The sequence below is a fragment of the Drosophila subobscura genome, chromosome O (genome assembly GCF_008121235.1).
Source record: "Drosophila subobscura isolate 14011-0131.10 chromosome O, UCBerk_Dsub_1.0, whole genome shotgun sequence".
Lineage (NCBI taxonomy): Eukaryota > Metazoa > Arthropoda > Insecta > Diptera > Drosophilidae > Drosophila > Drosophila subobscura.
In genome coordinates, this window is record NC_048533.1 from 25959447 (window position 1) to 25981332 (window position 21886).

The 21886-nt window shown below is 44.4% G+C and overlaps 2 protein-coding genes across 4 annotated transcripts; both read right to left on the bottom strand.

The window, feature by feature from the left end:
• Window positions 1-297: 297 nt before the first annotated feature.
• LOC117898387 (Y+L amino acid transporter 2) lies at window positions 298-10350 on the bottom strand. 3 transcript variants are annotated; one of them, XM_034807743.1, is made up of 10 exons: window positions 10210-10350; window positions 4537-4865; window positions 3800-4046; window positions 2969-3042; window positions 2759-2904; window positions 2455-2669; window positions 2156-2385; window positions 1849-2101; window positions 1688-1749; window positions 298-1447 (listed from the first exon to the last, which is right to left on the bottom strand). In XM_034807743.1, exons 2-10 carry the CDS (start codon window positions 4831-4833, stop codon window positions 1445-1447), a joined length of 1527 nt encoding a protein of 508 aa, XP_034663634.1. In that variant the 5' UTR covers window positions 4834-4865; window positions 10210-10350; the 3' UTR covers window positions 298-1444. The 3 variants fall into 3 exon arrangements, with proteins under 3 accessions (XP_034663634.1, XP_034663633.1, XP_034663635.1); XM_034807742.1 differs by lacking the exon at window positions 10210-10350 and adding an exon at window positions 8037-8172; XM_034807744.1 differs by lacking the exon at window positions 10210-10350 and adding an exon at window positions 8037-8156 and having other exon boundaries at window positions 4537-4861.
• Window positions 10351-19891: 9541 nt separating this feature from the next.
• On the bottom strand, window positions 19892-21506 carry LOC117898114 (putative glycogen synthase kinase-3 homolog). Its single transcript, XM_034807301.1, has one exon. It carries the CDS (start codon window positions 21396-21398, stop codon window positions 19896-19898), a length of 1503 nt encoding a protein of 500 aa, XP_034663192.1. The 5' UTR covers window positions 21399-21506; the 3' UTR covers window positions 19892-19895.
• Between the last annotated feature and the right edge of the window lie 380 nt (window positions 21507-21886).

Consider the following 21886-nt stretch of genomic DNA (forward strand, 5'->3'; position numbering starts at 1 on the left):
CATCGTGTAGTACGAGTAAATGTGTAACGCGTTACGTACTTGAATGCTAAATAGGCAATAATACGAGTTATACGGATTAACACTCTTGCGGGGGGCATGGGCATTACCTTACATCCCCCCCTCAATAAATGTATGTAAAGACACCCAAAGCAACAACAACTAATCAATGCTGAAATCAATGCTAGAATTCGATTCGTATTCTCGTATTCGTATTCGTAGTTAGACAACAATATTCCAATATTTTCAATATTATTATAATAATATGTGTGTTTCTGGGAATACTACTCGTAGTATTCTTTTTCTCTGTTGGATATGTGAAGGTTAGTAGGCAATGTTCTCTGTGTTGGAGGCCAAAAGGTACCTGGATTCAATCAGAATTGTTTGTACAATTTTCTCAGGATATTTTCTTTTCTCTAAGAAACCTCACTACAAAACTCTGATAATGGCGAACTAATAGCCTGCTTCCACTAGAGCACATTCGTTGAACAACGAGTACTACTCGTTGCATAAATTTCACATAAACAAACGGACTCATCGAACGATTGGGGTATATAAATGACATGTGCTTCTAATGGAATTTGAAATTGAAATGTTGTATCTTTAACTTAAACACAGATTGATGAAATAAAATTGCAGGGCCACTTAAGACTACACTAAACAAAAGCGTAACATTAAAATTATATCGTATAAGCTTTAAAACTAATAGATCCTTTTCTAAGAACTAATCTCAGAGCTCTGTAAATCTGTCAAATGAGTGAGTTTCACTTCACAAACTGAAGTATTTCCTATTGTATTTCAATGCATGATATCTGTATGGATATATCCTCTATCGCTTGTGACATCTAGTAAATTCTAGCTTGAAATTTAACAAGCAAAAAACATTTAACTATTCAAAATGTGTTTCGTTATTATCTGTTTGATGGAATACTCGAAAATTGTAAAGAGAAAACTCAAATTAGCACACAACTCTGGACCATGTTTGTTTTCCTTGTAATTTCCCATTCGTTTCACAGTCTTTCGCATAGTCCCTTGTCAGCCCAGAGCTGTCTGCTGATTGAACTTTAGACTTGTATAAACCTACTGGACACTGGGCCTTGTTTCAACTTAAGAGATACATACAAGTGTATATAAAAATATATGCTAATTATATATTTTGTATTGCTGGCCAGGAGATTTTATTTCCAGATCATCTCCAGTCTCCTTTCCAGGGAAGTTTTGTTTGTGTTTTACATGTACCTAAAGCGCGTTTACTTGTTTCTGTTGTCTATAATGTCGTATAATGCAATTTGGAGTGTGTTTGTGTGTTTAAATGCTTTCATTTGCTGTTGGCTTTAGCTTGAATTCGAAATGTCCCACCGAAGAACATCCATTAATCTTTACACCTGAGCTGGTTTCGTTTGCCTTCCGAGTACCATGAGCAGCTTTTGTAGGAAGTGTGTGAGGCTTACTGCAAAGTAACAAAAGAAGAAAAAATCAACATATTAATTGGATCTCTCAACAATGGAAACAGCTTTTATATCTACAGAGTATCTAGAGTTTTGTTGGGGTGCAAAATAGAGTTTTGTGGGGTGCAAAATCTTCTGACATTAGTAGATGATTTATCTAGAAGTTAGTGCTGAAGTTAGAGGGCAGGCAATTTGAATGTTTAACCAAAAATAAAACTAGAATAAATAGCAAACTTAAAAACCTTGGACGACGCCTTGGGGCGCACAACCATCATCAGTTTCTGTAGGGTTTGTGTCAGTCCGCCTGTAAGAGTTTCAGAGTTGGGAGTACAGCGTGAATTGAAATGGAACCAAAGGAAGGGAAAGCAGCTGCCTGAGGGACTTCATGGTCACCTGAACTTACCCATGGACTTCTGGAACCAGATGGGCTTGTTCTTCCAGGCAATAAACACCAAATAGACGGGTATACTTGAGAGAATCATCAATATGCCGTAGCCCGTCTCCACGGGACTGGCGTACATGGGCACAACGGTCACAAACATGGTGGCAAGCAAGTAGACGATGGGGAACACCAAGGGCACACGGATGGGACGTGGCAGATTGGGCTGTGCCCAGCGGAGCCATGGCAGACACAGCACAGAAACGCCAATGCTCAGCTAGAAAAGGGAGATATTAGCTAGGGTATTGCGATAGAGGGTGTCTGGACTCACCCAAGTGGCAAATCCAACGTAGTTGATCAACGCAAAGATATCGGAGACGGTGAGGTACAGCATGGAGAGCAGAGCCATGGCCAGGACAGCCGGTGTCGGAGTGAATCTCTGGATCTGAATCATCGTAAGGATCTCGGGCATCTGTCCCTCATTGGCACCGGCATAGAACAGACGCGAGGAGGTGAGCAGAATGCCATTCACAGCACCAAAGGTGGACAAAGCCACAAACACTGCAGGAGAGAAGAAAATTCATTAGAAACACTGCAGAATGGGAGTCGTAAACGAGGTAATCAACCCACCTGGTATGGTCCAAGCAAACGCCCCAAAGGCACGCTCCGCATAGGTCACCGCCACAGCCGAGGAGCCCAAGACCTCGTCCGGCGACAGGATGGTGTAGAAGGACACATTAGCCATCACATAGACGACGGTCACCAGGGTGCAGCTGATGGCAATGGCACGGGGCAGATTCTTGACGGGATCCTTCAGCTCCTCAATGATAAAGTTCAAGTAATTCCTGTCAACGATGCCAGCAAACAAATCCAATTAGTACTTGACCCGCTGCCCCATTAGAGAGACAGAGTCTGGAGCAAATAAGCCGCTTACCAGCCGTTGTACGCAAACAAGCCCGAGTAGAAGGACAGCGCCAGCGACGTGACTCTGGTGTCTGTGTTCTCGAATGTAAAGTACTGGACATTGCCCAGATACAGTTGATACATCCCAGTGGCAATGATGATGAACAAAGCCAGCAGCTGCATAAAAGGAAACACATTTAAAGGCATTAGAGTAAGCCACTTCCAATCTTTCTTAACTCACTTTGGCATATGTGAAGATATCCTGCACAGCGGTGGCCCATTTAACGTCCCAGCAGTTGATTAGGGTCAGCACCACTGTAAAAATGAAATGAAAAGAAATGTCACCCCATTAGAGTAGTCACATAATAAAAATAACAAGTACGATATCAGCCGGCATCATGGGGTGATGTAATAGCGCGAGGACTTGCAACATCTGACAACCCATACCCCTACCCATGCACCCTTACCCATACGTTATTTATTGCTCTGGCCATTGTGCCATGTGAACGCACTTGATTCCGCACAATTAAATCAATATTAAATATAAGTAACAGCCACTATCTGCTGGCGCACATGTTCGGCTTAGGTAGTGGACATAAATGTTTGATTAAAAAATGTTCAGCTTAAATGCTTCCTTGGGTACACTACAGCAAGCTACACGAGATTTGCCACCTGTTGGTATTACTCTGATGGAAGTTTCCTCATGCCTTGCCTCCTCCTATACATCTCCTTTCTGTTATTAACATTACTCAACTTTAAGTACACATTTTCGCGCTTGTTTGTAAACTGAAATATAGTTTTTTCTAATCTCCCATTAAAAACAAATCCAAAACCCAATGAAAGTACACAATATTCCCCCAACAGACCCCTCTGCCCGACAGATAAGCCGCATATGGCAAACTCTTTCTGTTTATTTATTTGCTTTGTACTCGCGGGCATGGTTGTTCGAGCATTTAAATGGGTTTCTAATCTACGAGTATGGGTCAAGTACGCGCCCGGAAAATATATTCCTGAGTGCATTAATTGCTGTGTGGGGATTTGGGGGGCAGTATAAAATTTAACGGATACTCACATATGCAGCAAACGGCAAGGAGACGCGCCGAATCTTCGGGTGGGGCGCATTCTGGGAAGAAGGGCTTCAGCACATAGGTACTGAAGGTGAGGGCCACAATGGCCTGTGAGCAGGGTCGCACGATCATGCACTCGATCCAGAGCCGAATAAAGGCCATGAAGGGTCCAAAGGTCTCCATGATGTACGCATAATCAGCGCCAGACTTGGTGATCATCGTTCCCAGTTCGGCATAGCAATAGGCACCCACCTACAAAGCGATAGGGAAACCCAAAAGACAAAGACAGAGAGAGAGAGAAGAATAAATTAAAGTGTTTGACAAAGTGTTAAAGGGAACAACCACCCGAGGTAGTGCTGCGTATACGTAATTTTTATTGAACTCCAAGAACTGAAGCAGAGGTGCGTGCGTTTGACATGGGCTTGTCATCGTGGGCTGTCTCTGTGTGGGGGGAAGTGGGTGGGTGTATGGGTGTACGAGAGTGAATGAGTGAGTGGGTGATGGCTGTCGAAGAGGAATTTCAATAATTTCACTAAGCGACGCATTGGAACGCCGCCAGCATTCGTAATTGGAAATGGAAAGGTCCTTCTCCACTTTCGAACACATTCATCCACTGTTCATTTGCACAGCTGTTTCTACAAACTTGTTTTACAGCCCCACCAACAGGTGTGCCCAGTGCCTATTCTCCATTTGCATATTAAATGATTAACTTAATATTTATGAACAGAGCATTGACACTCACCATCGAGAAGAGTCCGGAAGCAACCCACACAATAAGGGCGAGGTTCACACTGCCCGTGTACATCAGCACGCCAGTGGGTGAGACAAAGATGCCAGAGCCTATGATGGAGCCCACGATGACGGTGCAGCCGTTGAGCAGACTCATCTTGGCTTTCAGCGTCACCTCACCACCCCCGCCGCCGCCGCCATCGGCACCATCTGCATCTCCATTGGTCAATTTGGTGGTGGCATCTCCGTTCCCATTCACAATGGAACTCTTCCGCGAGGAATTCTTACGATTCAGCGACTCCGTTTCCATGGTGTCGTCACTGGTACTTCAATGGTAGCTGCCTGCAAGGGAAAGAACCATTAAGTCGAGAGCTTTGGCAATCGAAATTCTTAAGTTTAGCATGCAAGTAGGTCAGAGGAGGTCTTAAATGTATTAGAAATCTGTTTCTTAAAGTTCTTAAGGTTCAGTAAAGGCTACGAATGACGAACAGTTAATAAATATGAAAAATGCCATGGGATTCCTTAGTTTTATTATGTCAAACCGTTTAGGTGAGTGTCTGAAAGGTTAGAAAATTCAATAAATTCTATCCACCTTCCATTTTTCTCTACTCGCAGCAAAATCGACTAATCCATGCAATTATTTTGACCTTTTCATTGTGATGTGAACACATCTTCCAGCTGTTTTATTACATACGAATGTTTAGAATATGGTTTTATGGCTGCATAAATTGGAACGTGTTTAGTTGTTTGCATCTCTAATTTTAGCAATTGTTGAAAAGAAGAAAATTTACTCTGAATTCCCCCAGAACATTCCATCTTTACTTTAGTTAATGAACTTGTTCTTTATAATGATTCTAATTAGTTTTTACGCTTTTGTCTCCAGTGACTACTTTTCCGTCTTGTCATTGACTTTGAATAATGGCCGTGCTAATTGTGTGAATACAAAACAGAAGAGACAGAGAGCGACTGAGAGATGGAAATGTTAACGTCCAGCTGCGAGTGTTAAATTTTGATTCTGTTAATTGTTTGAGCAATGTTTGCCCGAGATTTATCCGGTGTCTCAATTGAATGTTTGAGTTGGGTTTACGAATGTTTGCATGCCATTTCATAATCTCTGCTCGGGGATCTGACTGCCACTCACGATTTTCTCCACATGCAGTGAAAGGTACGACTCCGTCAGTGCTCAGTGCTCAAAGGTCAGTCAGAAACTTTGCTCTACTTTTACTTTAATGTTTCTGTTCTCTGATTTTTGAAAGAGGTTTCTTAGCAATTGTCTCGTGTTTCTGTTTCTCTCTATAAATGTGCCAGAAATGGTAGATACATTTATTATTATTTGAGGGCGTCTCTGGCTGTGACTTTTGCTACGAGTATAATCAGGCTTGACTTTATTATCTGCAGCTCATGATGATGATGAGGAAGCAATGCTCTTGCGATTAATATTTTGGAGCGCAGTTCATTAAACCGAAATTCTTTATTGTCGCCTTTCAGTTTGCAGTAAAAGTAAGTAGATTGATTGATGGATTGATATATGGGCTGAGAGGAAAGGCACGTGTAGGCCTATAAAGTCCACAAATGGGGAAAGACCCCATAAAGGCCCCGCCCATCGATATGATTAGGTCACGCTGTTTGTTTTTACATACTTTATATATACAGAGGCAGAGGCAGGGTCAGAGCCAGACAGGGAGGAGCGGAGAGTGTGGGCGGACGAGCACTTCCTCGAGGCGAAAGCAAAGGCCGGCATTGGACACACGCTTTGCATAAATTAGCATGCCATCAGAATCAGAATCAGCATCGAGAACCCCCGAGAACAAAACACACCACACAAAAAGAGTGTGATTCAGTTATGGAATAACAGGTACTAGTTAGTACACGTACTAACACACCACCAGTAGAATGCCAAACAAACAAAACAAACAGGTGAATAAACTAATGAGTGCAGCAGCGCTGGATTTATGACTCGGAGAACCTCAGCAGCTAATTGCCCATCGGATGTGTTCTTCTTGGCCAGCCAAGCCGAACGGAGTGAGAAGTAGCCAAAAAAAACTAAACTAGATCCATGTCCCTGATGCAATATCACTTGCATCACTTCCCTGACCACAGATCACCATTTGGCATTCGGTTATTCCGGGTATTTGGATCGGAATTTCTATGTGTACGAGTGGGAAAAAGTTGCAGCGGGGCTTGCATCATCTTAGTCATTCTCTAGTTCCCCGATTCGAACGTGTGAAAGGCAATTGCAGCCGCATGTCATTAGTTCATTGTAATTAGTGGTCTTTTTTCTTTCCCTGTCGAACATTCACCGCGAAGTTGCCCATTTACTTGACCCAATTTATCCGCATTTCATGATGGATACAACACATTATTGATTCCACATATCGTATGGCTCTTTCTGCCACTAAACGTTGCCTCTGTGCACACCTCAAGCGTAAAACACAAAAGAGAGCCAAAAAAAACCATTAATTTTGTTATAGTAAACAGAAAATGGTTTTTTTTGTTCTTTGAATTATTCATATACAACGCTGTGGTAGCCGAACAAATAGATGTGCTATCAATATCCCATCGGCAAAGTGCTAAATATCTGTATTGTTACACGGCAAAAAATGCAGTGGCTATCAACTAATTGAAGCTAATTATGGTGTAGATTTGCCTTTAATTTTGATTGTGGGATTGTGGGATTGCTGGCTATATAATTAGTGCAGTGGAGATACCAATAATTGCACTCGACTAATGAGAATAATGAGGGAGAGGGCATTTGAGATCATGCAGATGGAGCTGGAAAATACTGAAAGTTCGAGGGAAGAAATTTACATAAAAATGCATTACAACCACAGGTGACGTGTCTATATTGGTTGATCTTTTATGCAATTCTTTCTGTTTGATAAGTAACGATAAAAGCCTGATAATCTTTCTGCTCTTCTGTATTCGGGAGCTCTATCTTTTTATTCTGCCAGAAATCTCGGAATAATTTGCTGACCTCCCATTCAAAGGAAAAATACATTTCAAAATGTTCCTCAGACAAAACTTTGTTTTCTATCTATTCACTAAACAAATCTCAGGCAAAGCAATCATAAATTCTTATCAGAAAAAACTCTAGCCCGGCAGAATTTGGAATTTCTTTGGATTCACAGAAAAAATTAAAGCACGAGGGAACCGGCTCGAGTCGCATGCCAGGCCCATCAACAGGTCCGACTTAGTCGTGAATTTAAAACTAATTTTAGAAATGTACTCGTCCGAGCTCCGAAATGATTATAAACAAGAATATAAAACTTCTGTGGCACAAATACATTTTTTGCGAGCATTTAATGAGCATTTTAATGGCTTTTTTAATTTTAATTTTGAATTTTATTTCCTTTATATCTTTTTGCAGCATTTTGTTTAGCTTTCGGTTGTTTTTTTTTTTTTGTTTCTTGCGCGCACAGAGCAAACATATCTTTTATCCGCTTATTTTGTGTGAAATTAATCTAATGCTCGTGGAGAATGCTTGAGAAGATTAGAAGGCTTTTTTTTTGCTACCTGCTTAAGAGGGCCTGAAAGCACTTTTCACGCCGCAAAATACGCTAAGAGAACGCTAAGAAAATCCAGTTCCGACGGATCACCAGAATGAACCGCACGCCGTCGACCGATAGAGCAGAATGAGGCGGCCCGGCGGCTGCTCCGAGCTGCTACGAGCTGCGAGGCATCTTCGTGGAAGAAATCTCAGCCAGAGGTTAATCGTACGTATATAATATATATATTATATTCGTATACCCTACCCTACCCTCCACTCTACTATCGCCGAAGCTCTGGTTGAGGTGGAAGCTCTCTTGCAGGGAGCTTTGGAGGCTCGCTTTGAAGCTTGTTTCTAACCGGCATTTCGTTTTGAATTTGTTATTCTGTTCGAAACAAGTTTCTCATTCCGCTTTTTGTTTGTTCCCTCCAGTCGCTTCGTTTTGTTGCCGAAAAAAAGGTTTTTCTTGTTTTATGCTCTCACCGAGACTCTGTTTACCTTTAAATGTGGTTGAAGGTTGATACGAGTACGACAGCAAAAGGGGGAAATGGTACATGCTGACTTTTATCTAAAAGATACCCCGAAACCCCAGAGCAACTCTCATTAGGTTGAAGGTTTTTCTATTTGTTTGCACATGTGTTGAACGCACAGAACTTGAAGCAAACTGTGCCTGCATTCTGAAGACCCTCCCTTTAGCCAACTTATGGAATTGTCACATGGATGTGAACGTAGGCAGAAATGGCATCAAACATGCAAATTATATAGAAACTACTCGCACAAACGCTGATTTTCGCGCGCATATTCAAATCCATTCGCAACCCACTTGTCCCGATCTATAATTGAATATATCCGCACTTGGGGACAGCCAACGTCTCGCTCCACACACACACAAAAATAATTCAATTCAAAAACTTTTTCCCAGTGCCGCAATCACACACAATGGTGTCTCTGCAATTCCACGCAATTTCTTTGTAGACTTTATTTAAATAACTTTTATTATTGCTGAATCTTTTCCTTCTTTGAGCTCTGGATTACCCTAAATCCCGAGCCATCGCTTCGGGCCATTCGAGTTTATTGACCACAGCAACGAAACAAAGCCTGAACCCCAGCATTTTGATTGAGGCTTCAATACTCTGATTCTGTTTCTCATTCTGATGTCGATATTTATTTTGATCTGTTCCGCAGCCGGTTTGGTTCTCAAACGACACAAAAAGTACCCATCATCGGGTTGCTTAATCTCTCGTTTATTAGTAATTTGTGTATATAAGCTTGAATTAACGACAATTGACGGTGCGCCAGGCCGGCAGACGTCATAGTAGGGTGTATTATATTAAATTACTTGAGATTCGGTGTGAAAGTTAATGCAAGTCTTGCGATGTGTGGCACTTTAGGAGCTCGTTGAACAATTGATTTACTGTATATTTGGTTTGGATAAACCTGATGCCATAAACATTACAAGTTAATCCGTTGACTGCTTGGATATTCTGAATACAATCGAAAATCCGCAAAGCAGAGCGTTGAATGCTAATACTTCTCATTAATATCCCTTTGCTCGCTTCTAAGGAAATATTATACTCAATCTCTGACATCTGTTTGCATTGACAAATGGCCCCGGCTACGGAACAGCAAACATTTTAAGCGCTTTCATTAAATTACACTTTGTGATGCATTTGCCAAATGCAAATAAATTTCCGTTCCAGTCAAGGCCAAAAGGCCTTTGGGCCTTTGACCTTCGAGGCGAGCCACAAGTCCCTCAATGGCACACCTTGCCCAAAATAGGTGGGACACTCAGGCTACGTACGCGTATTATGTTGCTCGATGCCAGCTCATTAATTTAGAGATCGACTTTAAGCCCAGGGGCACTTATCGTTGCGTTTTGCGGCTAGCATTTCAAGTGAATGTCGTGGAAATCTCACGTTTCGTGACGTTTGTCACTGAATGAGCCAACCGCCGAGGTCTATTGCATCAGACACAATCGGAATTGGTTCGAGGTATTTACTATCTTTATCTATGTATCAATATTAGCCCAGATGAAACGATTAACGTGGGCGCCAAAGTGTCTGGCAAGAGCTTTCGGATGCTGTGCCGTGTTGGTGGTCTGTATTTGTGACGTCACGACCCAAACAGACCTGTGACGTAGATACTATAATCCTTGCAGAACCCAAAAATAGCTTTGCAGACAAAATGTCATGGACTTACGCGTAAATGGAAATTGATTTTTTGTTGAATTAAGAAGGAATTATCTCGTGTTCGCACTTGCTCTCAACACAATCGAGTTCTGCACATTTTCCAGCACTTTCCACAAGTTATTTTTTGCTCGAGACACAGGTAATTTATTATGTGTAGTATTTTTATGCTATTTTAACTTATCGAATGAGGTTTTTACGTTGTACTTTTCGCTGTGGGAGAAATGTGTATGGCGGCCTCAAGACCCGTTCCGTTGTCGTGGCCACAGTTCCCGTTCAACTGAAATCATGCTCGTGGGTTACAGCATCTCTGTAGCTGTCTCTGATAAGAGGGCAAACAAGAGAGCTTTGGCACGACGCGACAGCAGGCAGTTTGCAGACTCACCGCACCATAGGCCATCCGTCCGTCGGTTCGTCCATGGTCCACAGACCACGTTTTTTGAGAATCTTTTTGCGTACTTCAAATTACACATTTCCTCTGGCAAGAGCAGACACAACCCCCAGCGCAATACGCGCAGGCACTCATCAAGGGTTTTTAAAGGTTGGTCATGGGCTTGGCCTGGGCTTTGGCCTTTCCAATTATGCTTTGGATATTGCAGGCCCCTTTTTTTGTGCCAACGAATGCCTTTTGTTGTTCGGGCAGCGAGCTCGCATAAATTTCTGGCTTGTCACAATCTGCTTTGGCTTGCTCTGCGCTTTGGGATTTCGCGCTCCCGAATCGAATCGGGTTTCATTGTTGTACTCAAGGTCAGGCTCGTCCTTATGCGCATGTCCTGGGAAGAGCTTTTCGTTGTGCCTTCAGTAAGAATGGTTACACTAGGGCGGAAGTTCAGGATATTGAGAAAATGAAATATTAAACAAAAAAATGCTTTACCTAATTTAAATAATTCTTTGGAGCTCCTTCTGTAAAGTCAGTTAAAATCGCGGTTAAGTCGATCATTTCATTTAATAGAAAACTATTTACTTTCATGAACATTTGATAGCAAAAGTAAATATTCGATAAATTGTCAAGAATTTCTAGTTCACATTCAAAAATGGAAAATCAGTGGCGTCATATTTTAGCAACGGCCATCATTGGCACTACGCTAAGCAAAGACACAAACCCAAGGAATGTAACGAGGTCCAAAAACCGCCACAATACCAGCGGCGCCAGTTTGTTGACAAGGGGTGGTAGTCTGGCTGATTCTTGAACTTTTAGAGGCACATTGCAAATTAGGGCCGCGCCGTGCAGGGCGAGGGTTGTCGGGCTCCAAAATCAAAGGGGCGCGTTTAAACGCACAGCCGGTTTCGGATAACTCCCCCCGCTCCTGCCAAGTTACGAATCTTGCAGGAAAAGGAAAGCCACACCGCGACATTATTTTTCTTTTCGTCGAGTCAGAAAGGTCCGCTTAGAGGAAGGGGGAGATATTATCATAATTGAGTAGATACTCCGCTGGCTGTTCCATTAACTTACTAAACTTTACTAAACCCCTGTGATTCACAGATTTCCATCTTTTACGAGTAGTTTCAGTTATCGCGGACCGCTGATCAAGAGACCGTAGCACATTCGTCTGGGGGCTTTCCAATTCAAGCTAAAATCATGAAAATCATTCGACCCCGCAGCGCACCATAGAAATATGTTCAGCATGGCACTGAATAAATGCACAAAAAGCATCACGGAGAAGAGTGAAGACCTTGCCGCAGCAGTGTGTGAACCAGTGCCATGTGGCACGGCCCATGTGCGCCAGTAGCTTTGGCTACCGTGCGACCTGTTCATGCGTAGAAGCTGCATTGTTGGGCGCTTAAGAGAGGTTGCTGCTTGCTCTGCTGCAGCTGTAAATGCATTTTCCATCGTGTGAGGGCGAGTGTCTGTGTAACATGCAACACGCATACGCACTGTTGCACCGCCATAAAAGGCTTGTGTGTATATGTATCTCTGCTACTGCTGGCAATGCGTTTTTGGGTCGGGGGATTGCGTTCACTTATTAGTTTGTTTTGCAGGAGGGTAAAATCAATCAATGAACAACTGACAAACACCTCTGCTCCAGTGCCAGCCCCCGAACATGCCCCAAAACACACACAATTTGATGGCATCAAAGCTTCATTTGTGTGTGACTCTGCCCTCAACCCCACGGACCGGATGCACTGCCGTCAGGATATGAACGAACCGAACCGAACCACTCGCATGTCCAGCAAACGCATATTTTCCCATATGACAGTTTGTTTTTCCCCATCTATGTCATGGCTATGGCTCTGCTCTGCTGATGTTTTTACTCCTTTTTTGCCACGTTGTCCAACGCTTTTGATCCTTACGTGACTGCGACAATTGTCGCTGGCACCTGTATCTGTATGGTATCTGCATGCTGATGGGTGGGAGTTGACGGCAGACGATATACGCCCTGGACGGCGCCTGCTTTTTGTCATCTCGCTGCCTGCAAAGTTTTCCTGTCGCAGTCGCTCCACTCGCCCAGCTACAAATGCAAATTCAAATGCTCCATTACAGATGCTAGAGGGGGGGGCAGGAAAAAAACTTCATATGCATTTTTGCTTATCGCTTCGTGCCTGAGCAAATTTTGAATATTTTCCTTGTGCCATGCTGATCAATGAAGTGCGCACTTTTTGCCGCCTCTGTGGGTAAAACAAGTTCTAAGCTACTTACAGCAGACAGACAGGAGGCCACACTGGTCGAGGAGTGGTCCAAAAGTATTCAAAAAACGTTGGCTAAGAGTCCTCGCCCTAGAAAAAAACCTCATCTTCCGCTTACTGTGTGCTGGAGGGACAACTGTGAGCTCTCTCTTTGGTTACCTTTCTGTCCGCTGCAAATTTATGCACTTCCTGACCCAAGCCGGAGGTTCACATGAGAGACGCACAGGCACAGCAGAGAACGAGAGAGATTGGAAGCATAAGAGGGACTCTCCACTCACAATGAAGTGCAAAGCAGCTTTTGATAGCCTCTCCGGCTCTCTGGATTCGGGGAGTCAGGGGGGTCTGAGGACGTCCACAACTCGAATTGCAGTCGCCTGGTCGGTATTTATGCAAAGTGCCGCCTGCCGGCTGTCGGCTTATGTTGATTTTCATGGACTGAAATCAATTTCCCGGTGCGAGTCAAGGAAAATATGAGTGAGAGAAAATTTACCCAAAGTACATTTTGGGCGAACAATCAAAACTTTACTAATTACGAAAACTTGACGAAAAATCTTCTTAATACAATGAGTGCGACAATGCCCAGGCCTCCCTCCACCTCCAACTATGTCCTGCTCTTATTACTCTTTCTTTCTGGAGAGTTGGATGCCACGCCCACAAGCAAGCAAACAAACAAACAAAGAAACAGGCAAGTGAGAAATTAACTTGCGTTTTCAATTACCAAAGAAACGAAGGAGAAAGGAGAAGATGGCAGAGGCAGACCTAGAGCTGGGCAAGGCATCAAAGGATATGGAACAGACGCCTTCTGCTGACAATGCGAAAATGCAAAGAGCTAAAGCACTCGAAGCACACAATATTGAAAGCAGTTTTCCAAGCAAGAAGCAAAAAAATAGGGAGAGAGAGAAAAGGGGAATCTAGAGAGAAAAGGAAAACTGGCGACAGCAGCCACTGAAGTAATTTTGATTTTAGTTTTATTTCTTATGGAAATGGACAAGTGCAAAAGTTGTTAACAGAAACAGAAATCAAACTGGAGGGGGGCCATTATTTAGGCATCGCATCGGGTGTCGTAAAATATACTTTACCTCTTTTTATGTGGCCTAAGTTCTACTGAACTTCACTCACCTTTTTTGCAGTCTCTGCAGCTTTGCCTTTTTTGTTACCTTTCCCCTTAAGTTGTTCTTCATTTGATTGTGCGTTGTTTTTTCATGTTCTGTTTTTGTAGTATTTGTTGACTGACTTTTCTTTTATGTTGCATAGCAATTTGCATTTCCATTTCCATTTTCTCTTCATTGCTCTACGCAGCAATTTGCATATACCATTTGCTCCCCCCACCAACGTTCAAACTATGATCCCTTTCACTCTGGTGAACAATTCGAGATGTTTCCATCATAATTATCAGAAAACTTTCTATAGTTTTGCATTTGAATTAGTTTTGAACATTGCTTTGGCGGTTGCTCTATTTCTGGATTCCCCACTGGGGTGATGGCACACTTCCTTTGACTGTCATCCACATCCACATCCGACAGGGGAGCGCTTTCCATTTGGCACAATCATTCGCGTTTTTTAATTTATTTAAAGTCGTGTGCGGCTGCTGTGCGAAATGTCTGGCGACATCAAAAAGCCAGTCACCATTTGACACTCGCGACTCCAAAGGATAAAGTTTATAATTTCATAGACTTACTCGCTGCTTGGCTACCCCAGACTCAGACCCAGACTCGGTCCTATGCCCATTCTATCTTCTGTAGAGGCAGCGTCTTGAATTTATGCGCTGAATTAATTATGCACGTACGCTGCCGGTTCCCCACTGCGTGGCAGCGGAGGAGAGCAGTTCCGGAATCCTGAATCCCGAATCCAGGGACGGGGACTCTGGTTTGTCTGGTTAGTTTGTGTTTGGCGGCGTTGACGGCGCATTTAAAATAATTGCTCAGCGTTGTCTGAGGCTGAGGCTGAGACTGAGGCGAGAGTGAGACCCGCAATTCGTGTGAAAAGTTAACATTACGCTTTTGGCATAAGCTTATAATGGATTTGTTCCCGGGTTTGTTGCGTTTGCGTTTTTTGCTCCTCCGCCAGCCGCAGCCGCAGCCACCGCCACAGAGTTTTGGCTTGAAAAGTTACGGATTGCGGCAAGAAATTAAGGAGTGGCAGGCACCATAATTGGGTATGCCTGCGCTGAGCTAATGTAAGTTATGGCTAGTTATAAGTGGAGTGGAGACTGGACCCAAATGAAAGTGTTTGTTGGGGGAAAAGGGTGAAGATAGATCTCAGATCTCATCTGTACAAGGAATACTTTAAGTTGGAATTCTAATTAGTTAATTGGTTGGGTTCTTGGTACTTAGAATACTCGCATATCCCTCCATCATTATCATCTCTCGTGAGCTGATTCCTTTCATTCCGGAAGCCATTGAACCAGTGGCTTTTATTCGATGCTCGCCTCCAGCTGCTGTCTGTCAAGCGCTAGAAGTCGGTTAGCTTTAGACGGCTATCCCGAAACAGCGATACAGACCCCGGGCCACATTCCAGCTCCTGGGTCCTGCGAGCGCTTGCCACACCGCCCCCTGAATGGCGGAGCGTCAGTCTCGGTTATTTACGCCAACGGCGTAACGTTGAAAGCAAATTGATATCATGTGGATTTGGCTTTCACTTTGTGGAATCAATAGGCGAAATCCTTTTGGCAGCGCCTGGCACAGACCCACTCTGCCGCTCCGCCATTCCGGGCTCCTGCTGCCACTCGAGTTAAGCCAAGGATAATGATTATGTTGCGCAACGATGAGAACAACGAATGCGGGCTGTATGGTGTGGGGTTGGGGGAATGGCTACTCGGTGGCAGCTTTTCGGGGGAATGGGGAATGCTTTTGCATAGCCCACTTAAGGGAGGTGGGGCGGGGGCCAGAGGAGGCAGGGAATTTGTAATCGACAGACAATCGACGTGAACAACATAATGGATATCGAACTCGAACTCAAAGTCGGCCCCACACACAGCCCCGAAAGCATACTTCAAGGCATTGCAACTAATTGGCTTGCCTTAAATGGCAGACAATGCGGCTCGGGGGCACGAAGGGCCCGCCTGCCGCCGGCCGCCTTTAACCGCAAGGGACCGGCCGAACAAATCCCACAACTCCTTAGCTTCCTCCCATCGGCTTCTCCTGTTTGTCTTCTATGCCACTTGATTGGAAAATCAAACTAATTAAAAGATTTCAATTAAACGCCGAGCTGGGAATGCTTTCCCATTGCCACTCCCATAGCTCCTGCGTGGCACTTGCCAGCTACTGGCTACCGCAATTGAGCTGCTGGCTGCCTTGCCACAGTAATTCCATTAAAATGGCAAATCAATTTCAATAAATTTCATTCCACAAAGTGAGCAAAAGGTGGGAAGCGCAACGGTGCAAAAGGAGCAGCACACGGATCTGTTCTGGGCACGGAATCTCCACGCTTCTCTGTCGCTGTTGGGTCATCATAAAACTGTTTACATGCTGACAAATCTGTTAATTGAATCGCAAATCCAATTAAAACTTCAATTTTCTAGCACAACTTTTGTAGCTAGTGGCAAAAAGTTCAACAGCATAAATGGACAACATGTGGCAAAGGGAAAGGGCATGGAGATAGGGACAGGGCTGGGGCATCCTTCCTTTTGTGTAACAAACTTTAGACTAGAAAAAATGTTGTCACATTTTCGGCTTAGTCTTGTAGTTTTCCGTGTGTAACTTCAAAATAAAATGAATTCAGTTGAAACTGCATTAAAGCGCACAATTTCCTAATTAGTGTGTCTGGCATTTACACAGGCTCCACCGGGCGGCGGCTGCCCCCCCCCGGTTTGGCATTTCTGCACGCAAAAATAGTCAAAGCGAAACCGCAAGCTGCGCATAACTAACTCAACTGCTATATTCGGCCGAAACCGCAGGGACAGTGGCCCCACTCGCACAACTCCACCTCCCCAGAGTCACACCCAGCCAGCCTCGCACATCCTTCCTGCACTTCCTGTGGCCTTTCTGCACCCCTCCAGCAAGGGGTCTAAAAAATAGCAACATATACAATTTCAAATACACCGTGGGAGAGGTGCAAGGCACAGTGACTCCCATTAGAGATGCGAAAATGTACTTCAACATGGATTTAGTATGAAAATTAAACAATATTTTAGGAGAAACCAAAATACCCGCTTGCAGCATTGAAACAAGATAACTATTTGTACATTCTAATCAGAATTTGTTAATTTGTAAACTACGCAACAAGCCCACAGATTATTTGCTACCAAAAACATGTTGTGCAATATATGTAAATCCGATATCCAATTATAGTTTGAAAATCGTGCAGCAAGCATCACTGGCGAATATTGTGCATCTCTGGAACACACATTCGAATGGGGGTTTGGTTTCCATTTCGGGTTTAGTTTTTGGAGAGTGCCGTTGCCGGTGCCGGAGCCCATTAAAAGTGCATTTAGTGAGAATTTATCTGGGTGCTGAAAGGTAGCAACCACAGGGGCATTTTCAACTACAACTTCAGGTAGCAGCTACAAGTGTGCGTGCCCGGAAGCGGAAATAAAATAATTCCGGTGCCACTCGACAGGCGGCAGTTGCAATATCAACAGGAAGTCCCTCGCCTCCCTGCAACTTTTATCTCCGTATTTGTGTCTGTCTCTCTGTCTGTTTGTGTGACTGTTTGTTTGCTTCTTTCTGTGTTTGGCATTTGGGTGCGAAGGTTTTTACTGTTTATGCAAATGCTTTGGCCCACGACTTGCTTTAACCGAAAACACTTTAACCACATTCACCTTGGGCTTGCTTGGGCGGCTGCTTGTTAGTAGCCATTGAAAGCAGAACAGACAGCATGCCCCCCTCGTTCTCTATTCCTTATCCTTGATCCTGTCTCTGTTCTTCTGGCCCAGTCTCTTGCCCTCCTCTGCGCCTACACTGCTGCCCAAAAGGCCGTAAAATGCCTGCAAGTTACGATGCCAAGGTGCCCCTTGGCTGCTGTTGCCGAAAAATGTTTCATTGCTGCGAATAGGAGGAACGAGCAGTAGCTAGTGCAGAACCCTCTGTTCCAGACACCTCTGCCACACCTCCACTGGCTCCGTTCATGGCTGCATGGGTTTCTATTATGTAGCATATCGTAATCTCACTCGAGTCAAAGGTTTGGCTGCAGACACCCACCCGAAAAGGCGCCCGCACACAAGTACACAAGCACCGAGGAGCAAACAGGAGAACAACCCGCAGCTAACACTTTGTAAATAGTCATCGGCGTGTTTATTACTGAGCCGTGCTGGCAGAGTGTTCTGCCAGAGTGTCTGCCCCATCCTGTCCGTGCTGGTGCTGCTGCTACCCGTACTTCCCTGTGGTTCGTTGTTAGTGTTGCCAAGTAATCGTTGTTGCAAAAGATTTTCCACTCGTGCGAGTGCACGAGAGAGACCGAGAGGGTTAGTGCGTTTTCGTGCCTGACTTTGTCCCTTAATGAAAGTACAGTTTAAACTTTGCATATTCCGACGGAAGAAGGAAATCCAGGATACTTTAGATAAGGATTAACTATTCAGGTATCAAAAATGCACAAGCAATAAAGGAATAAACTAACAACTGCAATAATTTCTGCAATATTTAATTACAATTTATATTTAATTCCAATCATCTATTCAAAGCATATTTCATTTATGTTTTAACTGCCATAAATTAGCTAACAAATTAAATTGCAACTGTTTCACTTCAAAATCTCATATTAAAATAATCAAATTGTATTTTTCATTTAAAAAGTCATTCAAAAAGGTTTAATTTAACAATATTTCATATGAAGTCTGCACATTTCCATTACGATTTCCAGCGCTCACTTGTTCATCCATGAGTCAAGAGCATTTGAAATGCTTTTCATCATTCCAGCACTCGGCCAGCAATTGGTAACAGCTACTTATGGCCACTAACTGCACTAGTTCCGGGGCTTGTTTTGGGGTCTGGCATACCGTCGTATGCCTGTGGGCCGCGTGTGCCTGGTGCCGAACAGAACCCAGGAGGAACAACAGAAACAACAATGGACACGGAGCCACCAACTGGCGGGAAACAAACATTTGCCCTCTCACGAAATTTATCGTTTGCATAAATTTGCTTTATTGCCTGGCTCCTACTCCATGTTGTGTATGCCAGGCTGGGTATGTGTGTGTGTGTGTGTGTGGTTGTAGGACCAAACGGAAGTGTAACTTTCGCTGCCGGGCCAGACAAGGCCAGCGGAGGCCACACCAACAGAAACAACAACAACAATGAGTCAAATGTGGCGAACAAAGTTTTCCATTATTCAATTTAACTAATGAAACTGAAAATTCATTTTACCACATTAACAAACACAGACGCATACACACACACACAAGCATAGAATGAGAAAAAGAGAAGGAGGGGCAGGGAGCAGGACACTAACGGACGTGGCAGGAAATGTGACTCGCCTCCAGTCAGGACATGTGTGCGTGCCGGTCTCCGGTTATGCCTTTCCAGCGAGAGGGTGTTTTGAATTTTGTCTACGCTTCTCACCCACACATACTCGTTCGAGTAGAGGGATAACTTTTACCTTAAATTGAATATAAATCCTACGTCAGATGCCGGACTCAGTAATTCAGAGACGAACATTATTTCGGAAAATATTCCTCAAGGATCTCAATACTTATACCCGAGTAAATTTAAATCGAATTTAATACATTTTTTTCAAGAGTATCAAACGCTTCGTTTTCCCCCAAATAGTCACTGTTGTTGTATTTGTATTTGCTAGGCCATAAAACGCGAAAATTTATATTTATCGAGCTCAACTTGGACGGCTAGAACGACCAAAAAGGCGCCGCGCCACCCTATTGTGTCGGCATCTAAATAATTAAGTCTATTTTTAGGCCCTACACTCGGATGTTCATTTGGGCAGCGGATTCGGTAAATGGCTTGCCAGGAACACTGTAGAGATTCCTTAATTGCTAGAGTGACGATCCAGAGCCACATTTGAGGTGAAGATTAACCCAAAGGGCTACGTATGAATTTTAGTTGGCGGGATTAATTATAAGTTTAGCTATGGCTTCAATTTAGCATAGATTGAAAGTTGTTCGTGTTTTTCGTCTTTTTGTTTTATGGCTTAATCATCTTCGCTCTCGCTAGATTCCTCTTCCAGGGTGTCCTCCTCCGATTCATCCGACTCATTCGCGTTCTCGTCGGCAATGTTGTTGCTGTCGCCGCTGTTCGAATGGCCCTCATAGTCCTCGTAGTCCACCGCTTCCTCGTTCGGCTCGCTGTCATTGCCTTCATAGGAGAGGGTAGCATCACAACCGACAAGAGTTTCAGTTTCCATCGAGTCATCCAGCGGGTCCACGTGATCGCCGTTGCCCATTTCCTGCCGAACTGTTGCTGGCGGGCCACCGAGAATCTTGAAAGTCTGTTCAGGGAGCTTTGCAGACAATCGGGCTGGCGGCTTGACGATTGGCCCGGATTTCGGGGTTGGCTCTTGGCCAGCCGTGTGACGACCACGATAAGGTATGTTATCGCGGACAGGGGGCGGACTTTCACCAGATCGGGGCTGCAGCAGAGGATTGAGACTGGGTTCGATGCTTCGCTCGTAGTCGGTGAAGTTGAAGAGCGGCGGCAGGCTGCGGCCATTTGGCAGTAGCTGGTACGGATCCTGACGCAGTTCGTCGAAGAAGGGATGGGCAATGGCCATCATGGGACTGGAGCGGGCATTGGGCGTGTAGATGAGCAGCTTTGACACCAAATCGATGGCCTCGGCCGGTGTGCGAATGCGGAAGACCTTCGACCAGGGATGGGGCTTCAGCTGCGGCAGCTTGAACTGCTTGTAGTGGGGATTCATGTCGTGCAGCTGCTCGGTCGTCGGCGTGCCCATCACCTTCACAATCTCCACGATCTGGTCCACGCCTGAGTCGCCCGGGAAGATCAGCTGTCCGAGCAGCAGCTCAGCCAGAACACAGCCAGCACTCCAGATGTCGATCTTGGTGGTGTAGTCGGTGGCCCCAAAGATCAGCTCCGGTGCGCGGTAGTAGCGCGAACAGATGTACGACACATTCGGCTCTCCAGACACCAGCTGCTTGGCACTGCCGAAGTCGCAGAGCTTCAGGACAGCCGTCTCCGAGTCCAGCAGCATGTTCTGGGGCTTGATGTCGCGATGACAGAAGCCGATGCTGTGCAGATAGGCCATGCTCCGGAGCAGCTGATACATGTAGAGCCGCACGTAGTTCACGGGCAGCGTCTGCTTGGCCCTGGCGTACTGACGTTCCACCTTGTAGAGCGTCTCGGGTATGAACTCCATCACCAGATTGAGGTACACCTCGTCCCGCTTCTCGCCGCTCGAGTAGAAGAAATACTTCAGAGTAACGATGTTCTCGTGGCGCAGCTTTCGCATGATCTGGAGCTCACGATTCTTGAAGCGGCGATCCTGCAGGACCTTCTTGATGGCTACCTGCTCGTTGCTGGGCACCATCTTGGCCTGGAAGACCACTCCAAAGCTGCCGTTGCCAATCACCTTTGTGTCCGTGTAGCTAATCTCGGTCATCGACTCGGGTCCAAAGCCATTGGTGGCCACCACAGTGATCACCTTGTTGCTGAAGCCACCGCTCTTGGGAACGGACATGTCTGGATAATTTGTAGCTCTTTGTGTGCACAATAAACGAATTTAATTCCTATGTACAAAAATATACTCCACGCTGGCTGAGTAGTGAAAATTGTGTGAAACTTAAAGATGTTTACAGAGAAGCTTACTTCGATTTCACATTTTTCGTAGGAATTTTATATTTTGTTTACTTAATGTGTAATGACGTTGGATAGCGGTACAGTATGACCAGACATTTGGGTTCGCGATAATCTACTGTTGCAAGTGTTGTGAAATAAGTGTTGAAAGTTGATAGAAAATTTGTTTTTGAATACTAAAATAAATCTGTAGAAAATAAGAGTTTGATTAGAATACGATTTGATCACTTTGAAAAACTTACGCATTAAATTTTAATAAAATTTAAGAAAATAATATAAATATCGGTAAGCTATTTCTTCGAAAGCTCTTCGAAAGCGAGTCACACGGACTCCCTCCCTCAGGCACTTATCACACCATTCGTAAGAATCAAC